This window comes from Chaetura pelagica, unplaced genomic scaffold, assembly GCF_000747805.2.
Source record: "Chaetura pelagica isolate M959 unplaced genomic scaffold, ChaPel_1.0 scaffold244, whole genome shotgun sequence".
In the NCBI taxonomy this organism is placed as follows: Eukaryota; Metazoa; Chordata; class Aves; order Apodiformes; family Apodidae; genus Chaetura; species Chaetura pelagica.
Window position 1 is genome coordinate 3,778,532 of NW_009953719.1, and position 15,404 is coordinate 3,793,935.

The window sequence follows — 15,404 nt, forward strand, 5'->3', positions numbered from 1 at the left end:
GCCACATTACTTTCTCTGGCTCACTTTGCCTCAAGTTTCCTTCTGCACAGTGACCTACATGCCATGGCAGGATATGGGCTTTTATGGCCCTGGTCAGACCTCCATCCTGGCCATTGGGGTCCTCTCCTGGGTCAGGCAGGGTGTGGGTTTCAGTCCTTTAGCTTGGGACTGGCTAGGTGTCTTCCTTCCTTCCCCTCATGACCATCTCCTTTCATTCACTCCTTAAGGACAAAGAGCAGTCCTAGTGCTTTTTAGTGATGGGAAGGTCTTTCAGCTGCTGTCTCTGGAGCTAGCTTCAGGGACTCCTTGAAGCTGGGAAGGAGGAGGAACGGGCAGGGGGATTTCTAGATGTGCTGTTATTCTTGATGTTTCCCTGCTGACCAGCTCTAAGCATCAGCACGGGGCTCCCTGGAGCCTGCTGGAAGGTGTCTTGCTCTCACACCTCTCTTCTGTGGTGTGACACCCTGGCATCAAACTCTGCCTTTTGCTGCAGGGTGAAGGCACAGATGGGTTAGGCAGAGCAGGGCTGGACTCTCAGGGGCCCGAAGCTTCCCCTGGGTCAGGCCAGACACAGGTTTTTTTGTAGTCTAGAGGGAAGGCAGGGAGTGCCCTGTGGTCAGTCCCAGATACCTTCTCCTTCCTTCTGCTCTTCCAGTTGCCCTTTTCCTAAAGGAGGCATCTGTGCCTCTGTTTGGGAAATGCACCAAGCAAATCTATTGTTCTTCATAGCCTTTTGAATATCTAAGGCAGGAGGTGTCTTTCAGGCTGTTCTTATTGGAGCAGTTCCTAGAGGAGGAACATTTTCTGGGTGATGTGGTTGAGCCAACTTTAGGAACGTATTGTGTCCTACGGTTTGTGTCCAATGCATTCTTCAGGGCTGCCCTTGCACTACAGATGGATCACCCTGTTCACAGTTCTTTTACCAATTCTGTTCAAGTTCCTCAGGTATCTTTTTTTTTTTTTTTTTTGCTGTAATGCTAATCATGTTAAAAGCACGTGATTCCTAACAGCCTGACAATTATTTCTTCTTTAATTGGTTTTACATGTGTCATCTTTTCAGGTACGAGATAAGCTGTACAAGTAAGATTAGCTGTAAATATTTTCATTGTATGCATGTTGTGTATATTATGTTAGCTTCAGTCTGTCTGTTGACTGGCCCTGCTCCCCTCAGAGCTGTCAGAAATAACAATCCTGCTATACTTGAATCTCAGTGGTTAATTCATATTTATCCTTAGAAAAATTTCTTTTGCTTTGTCTAAAGGTTGATACAGGCATTTTAATTCTATCCCATCTGTTTCCCAAATGGGACACAGGATGACTCAGCTTCTGTAACATTAGGCTGTCTCATTAGGAGACAGCCTGGTGTCTGTGACATAATTGTAGGTTGCTTACTGCTAATTCTTAAACTCTACCTGGTTTTGTTGCTCTTGTTGTTTGGGTTTCATTGTGGTGTTTTTTTTGGTGTTTGATTGTTTTTTTTCCTGTTGCCGCTCAAGTATTTAAGTTTTAAGTAAAGTATGTAACAAGTTTATTCCTCATCAGGACTGTTTTCATAACTCCAGAAACTGAGTCCTATTCCCAGACTTGCATGAAGTTATGTAGTTAGTGAACTTATTACTGATTTCATTTATACTGAAGTCAATGAACCACAGAAGCTCACAAAGGGCCTGGTCTAACATACTCTGCTACAAATGCAGATAGGAGCATATAAGAGCTCCAGGAATACCTTTTGTGTCAGATACCTGAAAGTTCTTTCCAATGATGCATGAGTACCCAAGCTAAGCCTAGGGCAATGTCTGAAAGATGTCTTATTCCAGACATCTACTGTGACTCATCTGCCCCTGAGTTCTTTGCCCTTCATTCCTTTTATAGTCAGTGGAGAAAGATGAACATTTTGGCAGCATAAGCCCGGAATGGACATCTGAAATACTTGAATGACTCTGCTCTGAAAGAGCCTATTTCTCCATTGCTGTTAATTTCTATTAATATATATTAATTTCCTTTATACTTACTTGAGTTAAATTGCTCTTTTCCTGCTTTGTGCCTGAAGGCACTTCTTTGAATTTTCTGCTAATCTCCATCTTTTTATGACTAGTGATGCCTATGACAAGTAGTCACTACTAATTCTTTCTTCTGTCCATTTTCTGAAGTGATCTTGTTCCTAATGTCAGCTTTCTTGGAAATCACTCATCTGTGTTGATTCATAACAACTGGTACTGGTACTGTACTCGTACAACTGATTGATTCATAACATTTGCTTTCTCATAACAGGATTTTTAACTAGATAGTGTGGGGAACTTGTGACAAGTTAGTGCTGATCCCTTTCTTTCCTGTTTCACTTGTTTGTTTTTTTGTTTGTTTCTTCCTAGAAAAAGGCCTCTCTTTGCTAGGGTACCATCTGTGCAACTATAGCCTGACCAAAAATGTGTTTAAAATGGTTGCCTACCAAAAGTCCTATGAGAAAAGCACTTCCTGTGGAGGATGGATACCTTGGATGGTGTGTCCCCGGACATACTACAAAACTCAGTATCATACTGTTGAAGTACCTGAAACCATCACACTTACAGATTGCTGTGAAGGATATGAGCAAGTTGGACTCTACTGCTCTTTAGGTAAGTTTTAGTCAGATTAATTGTTGAAATAAATGTCAGATGGAAGAAGATTCACTGAAATCAAGACATGTAAAGGCTTGATTCAGTTCTGGGCAATATGTTCCTGTTCACTGACATCAGTGAGTCTGCAAAAACCTACAATAAGCTTGGTCCAACCTGGTAAAAAGTAGATGTGCAAGACTAATGCTCCTGATTCTTGGCCTTTGCCACCCCTAGTCGCAAATTCACTAAAGATCCAGGGTGCCCATGAAGAAGACACCTGCTTGTTACCCCTACAAGGGCTCATTACTTGTCCTAATTCAGGTCAAGTGCAATAAATTGCCTTTCCTGGTGCTATGTCTGCCCTGAGCATGCTGGCATTTATAGTAGGAGCTTTTCTCAGAAGTAATTCAGGAGACACTAGTGTTAAATGGTACTCAGAATGACTGTACCAAAGAGTGGTAATTGCTGGCCTGCCCAGGGCTGATAGGCTGGCTCCACTGTCTTATATGCATCATTAACAGGACAGATAACAGGAGGTTATTATCAAGGTAAAACGCCCCTACTTAGTTTTAGCCCCACCTCCTGTGTATCAATCAGGGACAAGAGACAAGTGTGATAAGCATGGTAATTGGATCTCAGCTTCTACTGGGTAAATGCTCTCTGTTCTGTCAGCATGAGGTGCTAGTTATTTGGCATTAGCCTGCTGGCAGCCAACCTTGCCCAATATTGTAATAAACCTGGTATTTCATCCGTGTATGTGGATTGGACTTGGAATACTGGGTAAAGAACCTATTTTTGGACCTATTTTTTGGGACAAGACTAGGATAATATCTCATTTGATTTGGAGCAGGGTCAGTTCCCAGGATGCAAACTCAGTTTTGGTGTTAATTTAAAACAATCTGTGGCCTCAGGACAGGTTGGTACCAGCTGCTTACCGATCAAAGCTACGTTAGAGCCTACTTTCTCAGGGCCTCTTTGGTTACTTAGGGTGGTGTTGGAGGACTGGGATCTGGTGAACCTTTTTATATCTGATCTAAGTTATGAATTCTAAGAAGAATACTTGAGAAGCCTTAATGATCTTCAACTGAAGGTGGGAGTTTTTTTCCCTTTCCCACATCAGGGCTACCAGTTGTCAACAAGAAATTGCTAAGTTTTAGCAAAACTTGGGTCATAAGTGGAAGGGATTCCTTGGGGAAAAGGAACTTCCCCCCCCCCCCAGTGAATAAATCTACATGCTTTATAAACTGAACAGGCATATTGGATTAGCTTGGCCAGACTGAACTGTTCCATCATCCAGGAAGGTTCTGCAGGACATAATTCTGTCTCCTGACATTGTATTTTCTCCATCTCCCCTTTTCAAGTTATTGTACCAGGAATTTGCAGTCTCAACACTGTAACAAAAGTTTTAAAAGGAAAGGTCCTATTGCAATCCTGGCCCTGGCTTTGGGTCATAAGACTTGGGTGACTCAGTTATTTGGGAATGTCCCCGAACCTGCTCCTGCATCAGATCATGTAACATGACATGAGAGGATATGAGCCATATGTCTTGTCATAGGATCTGTAAAGAAAAATGTGTTCATGCTACTTGCTTCAGAGCATTGGAAAATGAACTTCCAAACAGGTTTTCAAGGTATTTGCTCAACAGTTACTAGTAGAATATTGTGTCTAGCAGGGAAATTCCTTTACCAGAAGGGGGAATGCAGAAGTGGCCATTGTGTTCTACTTGTTCTCAAAATTATTTGCTAGAGAAGAGGAATGTAAGCATAATTAGACACATATCATCCCTCAGTTTTTTTTAATCCTGAAATTATTTGGCTCTGAGATGTGTTATGGCAAAATTGGACCTGCAGGTTACAGTGTCTCCAGGCAGCCTTCTCAGGCTGGCAATGGACCTGTTGTTGATCTTACGTGGTTTCCACACAGCAGTTCCATGCTGGGGAATATTTCCAGTAGATCTAATTTGTGTTGAATAATCACTTCAGTAAGGTCTCTTTGATATACATGCATGTGCACACGTGTGCATGTTTGTATCAGCTGACAAAGCTGAAGAGCAATCTGAGAAAGTAGTTTTTAATTCTGTAGTGCAAGGAAATACCTGTGTCACCTAAATGTTGAAGAGTCACTAGCTAGTTATGTTTGTCTCTATTTGCACAAGAAACTCTATGAGTGATCAGGATTTTCAGGGTGTTTCAAAACCTCTGAAAATCAAAACCATCTTCTTGGATGGGAAAAAAAAGGCATCCTGGTAACATCTTCAACATATTTTTTTCCCAATATAATTCCGTGCTTTTTAAAAGCATCTCTAGGGATGTTTTAGGCTTGAGAGCTGCTGCTGAGTTTAATTTATTTAACATTAACAAATCTGTAAATCTCTTGTAAAGCTTAGCTGCAGAATTTCTGCCTTTGCCACTTTGTTGTTGGGCACTCTGGTCCATGAAACACTGTGGTTGCCTTGACACTTTTTCCTGTCAAAGCTAGTTTGGGAATATTTTAAGCCATAAAAGAATTTACATGGCTTCTAGGTGATTTCTGTGTGTATATTATTCCAGTATCTTTGCTTTTCAGGGCATTAGTCATAAATTCTGTGAATGGTAATGCACTGTCTAGACACAGTCTTAAATAAATGATGAAAAGAGAAAACTGCAACTGGTGAAATTACTGCACAGCATGCTGTTGAACTACTGTTATTTTCTTCTTGACATTATTCATGCTGGCATGCTCTCCATCCTGCTAGGAGCAGAAGGATCTCCATGACCTTCCATGGTAACCTGCTCCAGGCCACTCCCCACCTTTTCTTCTTAGAAGGAAATATTTACCCCCACCCGGGATATGGCAGGCCCTGCTTTTCTTATTTCTTTACTGTTGGGGAAAAAACATCTAGATCAGTAATAAAGTTACTCCAGTTGTTCTCACTAGTTGCCTGTGCATCCCTTAGGAGAACATTACACATGCACACACAAACCACCGTAAGTTTTTAAAAATAAAAATTGCAAAGTTAAGTATCTGAAAGTTAGGAAGTGCTAGAATTAATTCTAAAGGTAGAATTAAATTAAATAAAACGAATCTTGCTTCCTCTCTTTGCGCCTATTCATGCATATTAGCACACTCTAATTGCCTGGTTGGGCACTGCCTTGCCCCCAGGTTCTCCTTTACCTATGGTGCTCAGGGATGGGGAAGCCCCTCTAAGGAGCTTCCCAGCAGCTTCTTTCGTCCTGACCTCTGCGTGCAGCGCTCAGCTGAGCCTCTCTCTGAATAGAGAATTATTTATCACCTCTTGAAGTGAATCCTGGGGTGACTCACAGGCAGCAATTTGTTTTCCCCATGCCTGCGGGGAGGGAGGGAGGTTCTGTCTTTCACGATTGCGCAACTGGGCTGCAGAGAAACTGAGATCAAACCATTTTGTGTGCCCACTCTCAGGGTGTGGTTTCATTTTTTTCTTAAATTTCTGTTAATTTTCAGTGCACTCAGCACTGCCTTTAACAACTTCTGTTAAGTGAAGTGCAGAGCCTCATGTCCTTGATGGTGACTGTAAGCAGTGCCCCAATTGCTAATCAGATCCCATGGCTGGCAGATCAGGCTTCTGGACCTGTGAAACCCATGGCTTTTGAAAGGTTGTTATGAGTTTGTTGTACAAAACTTTCCCAGCATCTTGCAGGTTTTCTTTAATATTTATTTAATTAATTATTTAATTTATTTAAGGTACAGTTAGGGTCCAATTCCCCAGGCTAGTTTCCAGCTTCTTCAATTAGTGGCATGGTTACTTCTCCTGGTAGCTAGTTTACTGCCTACATTCCACCAGAGAAGCTATAGGCAAGAGTCTCCTTCCTTACCTTCCATCTAACCCCACTGGATCACCAGCCAGGGACCAGAAGAGTGCATCAGCATGTGAGGAGGGCTGGTTTTAAAGCATATGTATACAAAAATATATTGAAGTAAGAAGGCCCATACAATTTTAATCCTGGAGTTAAAACCTGTGCATTTCAGGTGCCCAGGTAACAGGGCTGGGACCTTTCAAAGCCTGTGTGCAGGTATTTGCATGCTGAGTTTAACCAGAGCAGTGAGAAGCTCCAGTACAAGATGTCACCCCTCTTGGGCTGTCACCAGAAAGCCACGGTACAGCATTGTCACTGGAGGCATACAGGCAGCATTGCAGCATCCCCCCAGGGTGGGAAGTTGTTAAATTCCCTAAGGGGCCTCACCCAGAAGCAGATGTCTCTGGCTGCCCTCCACTTTGGGTCCCTTGTGTGCCTGCAGCATTCACAGAGCTGGGATTATGGGTGTTGGAGGGTGTTGACCCTTCCTGTTCCCTGTGGTGTCTGCTTATGGGCCTGCTGACTAGGAACTGTCTTGTCTGTTTTGGAACCCAATGAAACTGTCAAGCTCTGTGCCCTCCTGTGCTGATGCATTGCAGAAGTTCACTCCCCTTTGGGTAAAGAACTCGGTGCTTTTGCCAATCTTATTATTGTGGGCTCTGGTGGGTACCAGCTCTGCTTTCACCTTACCCCCTGCTTTTTGGATTTTGTATATTTGTGCATCCTCTCAGCTTTCTCCTTTCTGCAGCAGATTTCCAGTCTTTTTAGTAGTCTTTCTGTCCAAGTTATCTGCTCCATTCAGTTACTGTAAGCTCATCACCTGGTGGCTCTTTGCTGATTGCTGGTGTGAGCACCAAGGAGGCAGGGCAGGGCCACATCGCTGTGCTGCTGGCAGGATGAACCCTTTGCAGGTGGCAGTGGCTAAATTTCATTAAGTTTATTCTGAGCATGTAGACTGTTTCTGTGCTTTGAATGTCATGTTCCTCTATGATCCAACAGCTGCGTCCTTGACAAACTTCAGCTCGTGGCTCCTGAATGTGTTCTAGTGAATTATGAAGGAAGGGTGTTAAATATTTGTCAGGTGCTGAACCAGAGTATGTCCTCCATCCTGATTAACCCCCAGACAGGTAACTGGGATGGAAGCATCTGAGTGGGTAAAGACTAGCAATGCTCAAAGACCCCCAAAACAGAGTAATGTGACAAGAACTCTCAGTCTGCCTTAGCAGCAGGCTTTGCCAGGAGTTCTTCCTATAATATCATTTTCTGATGCCTTTGACGAATGCAAAGCTTTGGTCCCTGACTTTGCTGCACCCGCAGGATGAAACCTGGCCCCTCCAGGTGGAAGGAAGGAGAGGAAGGAGGTTATGGATGAGATAATAGAGTCCCTCAGCATTTGTCTCCTGGGAGATCTCCTCATCCTGCAGTCACAGCAGACCCGAGGGCTCTCGTGTGGGCAGGCTAGTTACTGAGCTTTTGTTGCTAAGCACTGGGCGCTGCATTTCTGCTTCTGTATGTTTATGCAGATAATGGAGGAGAAGAGCCTAAACTTTATCTGACTGATGGAGGAGCTGGCTGCCTTGCTCCATAGTGCTGGCAGTGTTGCTTGGTTGGTGACTGTCCCCAGGATGATTGAAGTGGAGAGAATAAATCAGATTCTCAAAGCACATCTGCACAATTAGGCAGAGAAGTGTGATGTGAATCCATCTCTGTTTCCGCTGATGTGAAAATTATGACCTTTTGATTTTAGAGAAATGGCTACCATGGCACGAGGCCAGGATTCGATGGTGTTCTCTGAGATTGTATGTGACTCATTAAATCCTTTACACCACAGTTAAACATGCCAAAAAAATCCCAAACAAACAAAAACAACAAAACAAAACAAAACAAACCTAGGTGGAAAAAGCTGCTTTGAACCTTAAACCTACTTGAACTGTACCTGAATTTCAGAGCTGGAGTGATTTACATGCATGAGTCCATTTTGGATGTGGTGTTGGTGGATGTGGCTTAGGGGAGAACTTTGTAGAGCAGGGATGATGGTTGGACTCGGTGATCCCAAGGGTGTTTTCCAACTTGAATAGTTCTATGATTCTATGAATAGTAAAGAGCACTGATGATAAACTAGCAGTGAAATCCCTTGGTGCTCACAGCTGGCAAGCTCCCAGTGTAAGAGGCTGCTTAGGTTCCCTGCTTGGGAGGCTGAGAGGGAGCAATTGCATGAGATACATGGGGGACTCATCCAAGGGCAGCTGAGCCTGTATTACACATTGTGGCTTCAGACTAGAAATCAGGAAGAGGCTTTCTAGCAGTAGGACCCATTTGGCGAAATGGCCCATAGTGCCAGCCCCAGAACTAGAAGAAGAGGTCCCTGGTCCAGGCTGGGAAGCAGAAGAGGTCTACTGGGGCTTGCTGGATCCAGAAGTAACAAGAGTAAGATTGCACAGGGTATATACTTTTTTTTTTTTTTTTCCCCTCAGCCCCACACTGTAAACCTAGGCCTATGACTCAAAATGAACTGTGGAGGCAGAGCTGGTTGTGTGGAATGCTAAAGGCTGTCAAGGGACCATGGTTTGAAGACATGATGGGTCCCACACCAAGCTGCATTAGGTAGCAGGAGAAATCCTGCTCCTTCAAGGCAGTGAGCTTTTCATTGGGGGATTGGGGGTAGTCTTTCCTAATTTGCTGCTGATAGCTCTGGTGAGTCTAACACCAACTCAGCTTGAAAGGTACTCACAGCCCTGTTAAAGCTTGTGCTCATTGGCCATGTGCACACAAAGTATACACATAAAATACAATATAAAATAGAATGTTAGACAGGCTGAGAGAGTTGGGGCTGTTCAGCCTGGAGAACGGAAGGCTCCAGGGAGACCTCATAGTGGCCTTCCAGTACCTGAAGGGGCTACAGGAAAGCTGGGGAGGGGCTTGTACAAGGACTTGTAGTGATAGAATGAGGGGGAATGATTTCCAACTGGAAGAGGGTAGATTTAGATTATATATTAGGAAAAATTTAGTGTGAGAGTGGTGAGACCCTGGCACAGGTTACCTGGAGAAGCTGTGGATGCCTCCTCCCTGGAAGTGTTCAAGGCCAGGTTGGATGGGGCTCTGAGCAACCTGGTCTGGTGGGAGGTGTCCCTGCCCATGCAGGGAGGTTGGAACTAAATGATCTTTAAGGTCCCTTCCAACCCAAACTGTTCTATGATTTAATGATCCTATGAGTGTGGGAAAGTGCTGTCCCAAGTATTCTGCATGGAAATCTTTACATGTACACCTGCAAGTAGCCTGAATGCTGCTAAGAGATCTCAACTCAGTGCATTTCCTGCTCTCCAACTTGTGGTTTTGAGCAGGTTTTTCAGTGGAGGTGTGGACCCCCATGGTTAAGCTATGTTGAGTTTTCTTAATTACCTTTCAGAGACCCTTGACAAGCATCTTGTGGGCGCCCAAAAAGACACAGACCACTGTCTTAAAAGCACTGGTATTAGTTGGCTATTTCTTTATGCAGATATGACTGCATGTCCAGTGGATTACTTTAATTGCCCTGTACCGGAGCAAGGGTTTGTAGGACCAAAAACCTGTAGACACAAAATGGATGGCAAAGAGAAATCTTTTAGGTTGATTGGAAAGACCAAAAATGAGCATTACTTGGGGCTATGTTTGAGAGCATGGGTGAAAATAATGTTTGTGGAGATTAGAAATATTTTATTCTTCTCATCTGGAGAAGAGTATGTGCCAGCATTGAGCCAGGACCAGTGTCTGCCCTTGGCTTGGGAAGCAGTAACTCTCTGACTCAGCTGCCCTGCCTCTGTAGAGCTGTCTGCTGTGGGCTAGCAACCTCCCAGAGTGGCTAGCTGGCTGATATGGAGCAGGTGCTACCACAGTTCTGGTCTCCTGCCACTGAAATGTACTTGAGATCAGCATTCGGTCTCCACACTCACATTAACACCTTTGATTATTTTAACTAAATGTTAACTTTGTTGCAACAAAAGGTTAAATGAAAACTCCCAATTTCTAGCTTAGATATTACCTCTTGCCTTTGATCATTGTATATTATTTGGTTTAGTCATAGCTGACACCAGGCACATCTTCTGTTCTGCAGTGCTTCAGTGTCTCTATATTTAGAAACTGTCTGTCTATGCATAATTATTAATGGAAAACTATGAATTCAAAATTTCTGTAACAGAAATGTCATAGACAAGAGAAAAATCTGAAAATATTTACACTCTTGAACTGAAATAATGGTATTTTAGGCAGCTATTTTCTCCCCATGAAAACCTCGGAACAGACAAACTTGTAGAATGGGGAGGAGGTGTTTACTGTAATTGAAATTTTATGGAAGGAATTTTCTATATTTTTGTTCTCAAAAATGTTTTTGTTACTTAGCACTCAATAGATCCAGTGTATTTGCCTCAAGACCTGGTGTTTGTCCAATGGAGAATAAGAAAACATCTGATTATCCTTGCATGTTTGATACTGAATGTCCAGGGCTTAAAAAATGCTGCAGCTCATCCAAAGGAGGAGTCTGTGTGGATCCCATGCCAGAGGGTATGTTACTGATAAATTCAAGACTGCTTCTAATAGGAATATGCTTATTTTTTCCTTCTGAGCCTGGGAATGGGCAGGAAAACTGTTACCATAGCTCTTCATAAAACAAATACGGGAATCTGCCCTGGATCAATTTCAGGTTATTAATTGTCAGTGCTTGCACCTGCAAGTGCTGAGCTGCAGGTGCTGCAAGTCCAGTGAACCTTGCTCAGGTTTTTCCCCTTCACCGGCTGCGCTGCCTGTGGCATCCAGTGAATGAGGCTGTGGCTGATGTCTGTACGTGGGCCCTTCCTATTTGCCAAGTTTAAGCTCACTCTGGTTTCTCAGAACCTTCCTATAGCCCTGTCGCTTTCTGTAGCATCAGACCTCAGATGACTTGGCTGTTTCATTTTTTATGCTTCAGGAAGAACATTCTGGTACAACGTGACAGTGCTTGTGAAAATGGATTTTGGCGAATTGATCAGAGTGGATTCCCACCTTCTGAATCATTCACGCCTTTTGCACTCCATGGTATGTACAAACATGCATGTTCCCGTGTGTTCCTTTTTGCATCCATGCTTCTGTTAGTAACCACCACTTGCTCCAGCCCAGGAGGGACCTCACAGTCCTCTGTGCTCAGCTTAACCTTGCCAGACAGCCACTGTCCCTTTGTTCTGCCAGATAATTTTTTTGGGCCTCAATTTATCCCTAACTGGTGGATGTCAGCCTCATCCTCAAGGAGCTTAAGAAACAGTGATTTATGCACGTCTTTAGAAAAATGTTCAGGTCTCTTCCAAGGGCAATTTAAAGATACTCTGAAATATAGGATGTTTTTTCCTGCTTAGGTGATGCTTAGTCCAGGTCTGTCTCAGTTCAATTTTGGGTCTATGACTGTCTGGGTCCAGATTTCAGGGCCCGCAAGGCATGATGTTTTCTGATAAGGAGCTTTCAGATAAGCCTTTCACGAGACAAACCCGACCTATAGCACGGGGAACTACAAGGCAGATGGGGTCAGCAGCACCCCAAGTTTTGCAGTGAAACTTCAGGATTATGGCAGGGGACAATGTCTGGGTCAAGGGCGTTTCATTGTCATTCTTGTCACAGAAGGAGTGCTCTGGGGGGGACAGCCAGGTGCTGCTTTTCCTGTAGGACCAAGTCCCTGCCCCATGCACAGGTGAGCAGTGGTGTTGGCAGCAACATCTGCACATCCAGCCAGCAGCAGCACAACGTGCCTCTTCCCATCCCGACATGGCAGGCAGGAAGAGTCTGAGGCAACCAAGGCAAACACAGCCATGACAGAGGCTGAAGTGTTTGTCCTGCTGGCACGCTTCCCAGAAGGAGGGTCTGCAGGAACCTGGGTTGCATCCTCCTGCCTATGCATTTGAGACCTGGCACGCAGCTCTGCACCTCCCTCAGCTTGGCATTACTGAACTGTAGCTCTTTTGTGTAATGGGATGCTAATAAGGGGCTTACCTTGCATAAGTACACAGCTAAATGTTTACACTTTGCTATGGTTTCTGAATTGGTGCCTTCTACACTCATATTCTGATGATAATCATTGCCTAGTTTATGCCTCATGGGTGTACAGCTGTGCTTAGAAGGGAATGAGATACTGAAGTGCTTGTTCCCCCGTTTTCCAGATTACTGGTGCATTACAGCCCCTGAATGCCTCTGTGCACCATATCCAGAGTAACCATGCAGAAGTATATGCTGGGACAGTGGCCTCTCAAGTTCTCATTGGACTACACCAGCTGGCTCCACTGGTAGAGGTTTCTTCTTCCTTGAAGGACATTGTGAAGCGCACATATGAAGTGATTAACATAGAAGTGCAAGGTTAATTATTATAATTCTATATAATTATATACGGGGGGAAGGTTTTTCAGGGGGTTTAATCCTTTTTCACCTGTAGTTTTATCTGTATGACTCTCCATTTTCTTTCAAAAATACAGTGTAGCGAATCTTATAAAATTTGCAAATATGGCCCTAACCTAACCATTGATGAAGTCAATGTTGATGAAGTTGTAGTCAGTTAATAATTATGTTGGAGCAAATAGTTTGGAGGGGAATAGTTCTGCTTCCTCAATTAAATTTATTTTCTCCTCATAGCATAGCCCATCTTCAAATGAAAAAGCAAAGGTGTTCAAAATTGTAACACAATAATTAGTGGTATTAAACAGGCTCTTAAAGGAAGTGTTTTATTGGAAAGCAGATACACTTTGCTTTTATGTGTTACTTCCAGTATCTTGCATGAACCAATAAGTATTTATAGACTGTTAATTACTATAGTCTATTATTACCTTTTTAAAAATATGATATATAAATATTTAAATATATTTGGTTTAAATTATTTTAATCTACTTATTTCTGTGTAGTAATCTGAACATTTCCACTCCTGAAATGCTTCCATGAGCACTGCTGTCATCACCTCTTATTCTGTGTTTACTTTTGAAAACTCAATCCAACTTTCAGCAAAGTCACTGGGTAGATCTCCTTTCCCCTGTGCTGTTGTCTCTTAGTTTTGCATGACACCCTGGAGCGATAAGCAAGAGCTGCCACTAACTGTTCTTTTATTCCAAAGAATTGGAGAAAAGGTGATAGCATTGTAACTGAACAGGGGTTAGTTTTGGGGAAGGGCAGCTGAGTTTGTCGTATCCAGAGCCTGGTCTACATCCATTGCAGCTCAGTCTTGACACTGCTCTCAGTACCTGTGCAATGTGTTTCCTTTTCCTTAGATGTCAATGAATGTTCCTATGCTGAATTCAATGCTTGTCCTGAGAACAGCACTTGCATAAATCTGGAGGGGTATTACAGCTGCAACCCTCAGCATGAACATGCAGATGTCAACCCTCAACGTCTGAGCACAAGCAAGGAAGGTAGGAAATGTAGGTCTCACCTTGGGAAATGCTGAGAATGCTTCTGCAGAACCTTGTGGTCTATCATAGGAGCCACCTACAAAGCTAAGATGGACACAGTGCCCCTTCTCCTCCTAGTGGGAGAAAGTGCCACATAAGGCAGCTGTTGGGTGAAATAATACTTTGTGGAACCAGTTCAGCAAAATATCGAGGCAAAATACTTCCAGCCTACAGACATCAATGAGCCTGCTAATAGGCTTAAAGATAATGAGATAAATAAGTGCATGCAGTTCAGTGCTTTAGTTAGAAAACAATTTTACAATCCTTTAATCTCAAAAATTAAGATAATATGTTACTTTATGCGTTTGTGATATGATAATATGTTTATTTTTATTTCTATTTATAATACTTCTATTGCTGCTTTTCAGCTGCGGAAAACATGAATGGTATTAGTTTGGATTTGCTTTGCTAGGAATGTTTTAGCTCTTTGATAATACTGTTTTTCCCCTAGGCATGGCAACCTCTGCTCCAGGTTCACTGTTGGATCTCATTAACATTAGCAATAGCTCCCCGTCTATAAGTAACTCAAGTGTCTTGCCCATGACTAACCAATCTGCAGATTCTGGGTGCTGTAAGTAGCCTTGGATTTGAATGAATATTGTCTTGCTTTTATCTCAGCCACTCCTTGATTCCTTTGTCCTGGGGCTGGTTGAGTTATAGGAAGGTGTTCACAGAAGCTGGTAATGGTTTTGGAGCGAATCTCCACATATGGAAAGACTTAGGCTCCCCCAGTAGATCGGGGCTGTGGTGCTGAGGAGTGACCACCGGTGAAGGCCCACTATTATTGCCATGGCTGCTGAAGGGAACTCGCCCCCTAGAAGTGGAGGTGGCCATGCTGGGCTCCTTGAGCCACTTGTGCCTGATGAGCCATTCAAGTGCAGGTCCCATTATAGGGCTTGTGCTGGATAATCCTCCAGCATGAGAAGCCTGCCAGCAAAGGTTGTGCAAGGCCAGCACCACTCACTCGCCCTAGACTCAGCTCACCATGCATCCTTGGCTTGTCCTGGAATGAGGTATGGGAGGATCTGCTACTGACACCAGAAGCTCCTCCTGGTCATGGCCACAGGATTGTGATTCTCTTGATTTTGAGTCCATGAAGCTGTTGGTGGCTGACTGGTGAGTCAGAGAGGCTGGTTGCAGCTCCCCCACACTGGAGTTAGCCTTTGTGAGCACGGTCCCTGCTATACGTGATTTCTGTCAGAGGGACTACAGTGGGAGCAAACCCCAGTAGATTTGCCTTTATGTGGGTGACTTGAGCCCTTTCAGGCAGGAGTAATCATGATCCTTCTAGTGACATCCTGCTCTTGTGGGAGGAAACAGCTTTAAGTAGTTCTTTACTTAGGTTAGAGACACAGACTGGATATTCTTGAATACCCACAACTTTTGATCCAAGCTGAAGCTAAACGAATTAAACAGAAGTCCCTCTAGAGGAGGGGTGACATGGCTTTGGGGTCATTTGGCTGCCATATGATCCAGACACCTGAAAACAACTGTGTCCCATTGAAAAATGGCTTTTTTTTTTTTTTTTTTTTTTTTTTCCTCAGGCCTCGTTTGTCATGAAAAAAATTAGA

General features: G+C 43.5%; 1 protein-coding gene across 1 annotated transcript in view; it reads left to right on the forward strand.

The window, feature by feature from the left end:
• The window catches only part of UMODL1 (uromodulin-like 1), a 69,493-nt gene that overhangs the window by 2,774 nt on the left and 51,315 nt on the right, over positions 1-15,404 (forward strand). The window contains exons 2-7 of the mRNA XM_010000455.1: positions 2,370-2,612; positions 10,781-10,942; positions 11,346-11,452; positions 12,562-12,754; positions 13,654-13,794; positions 14,285-14,404. Of these exons, the coding sequence (XP_009998757.1) occupies positions 2,370-2,612; positions 10,781-10,942; positions 11,346-11,452; positions 12,562-12,754; positions 13,654-13,794; positions 14,285-14,404 (966 nt within the window). The remainder of the gene's footprint in view (positions 1-2,369; positions 2,613-10,780; positions 10,943-11,345; positions 11,453-12,561; positions 12,755-13,653; positions 13,795-14,284; positions 14,405-15,404) is intronic.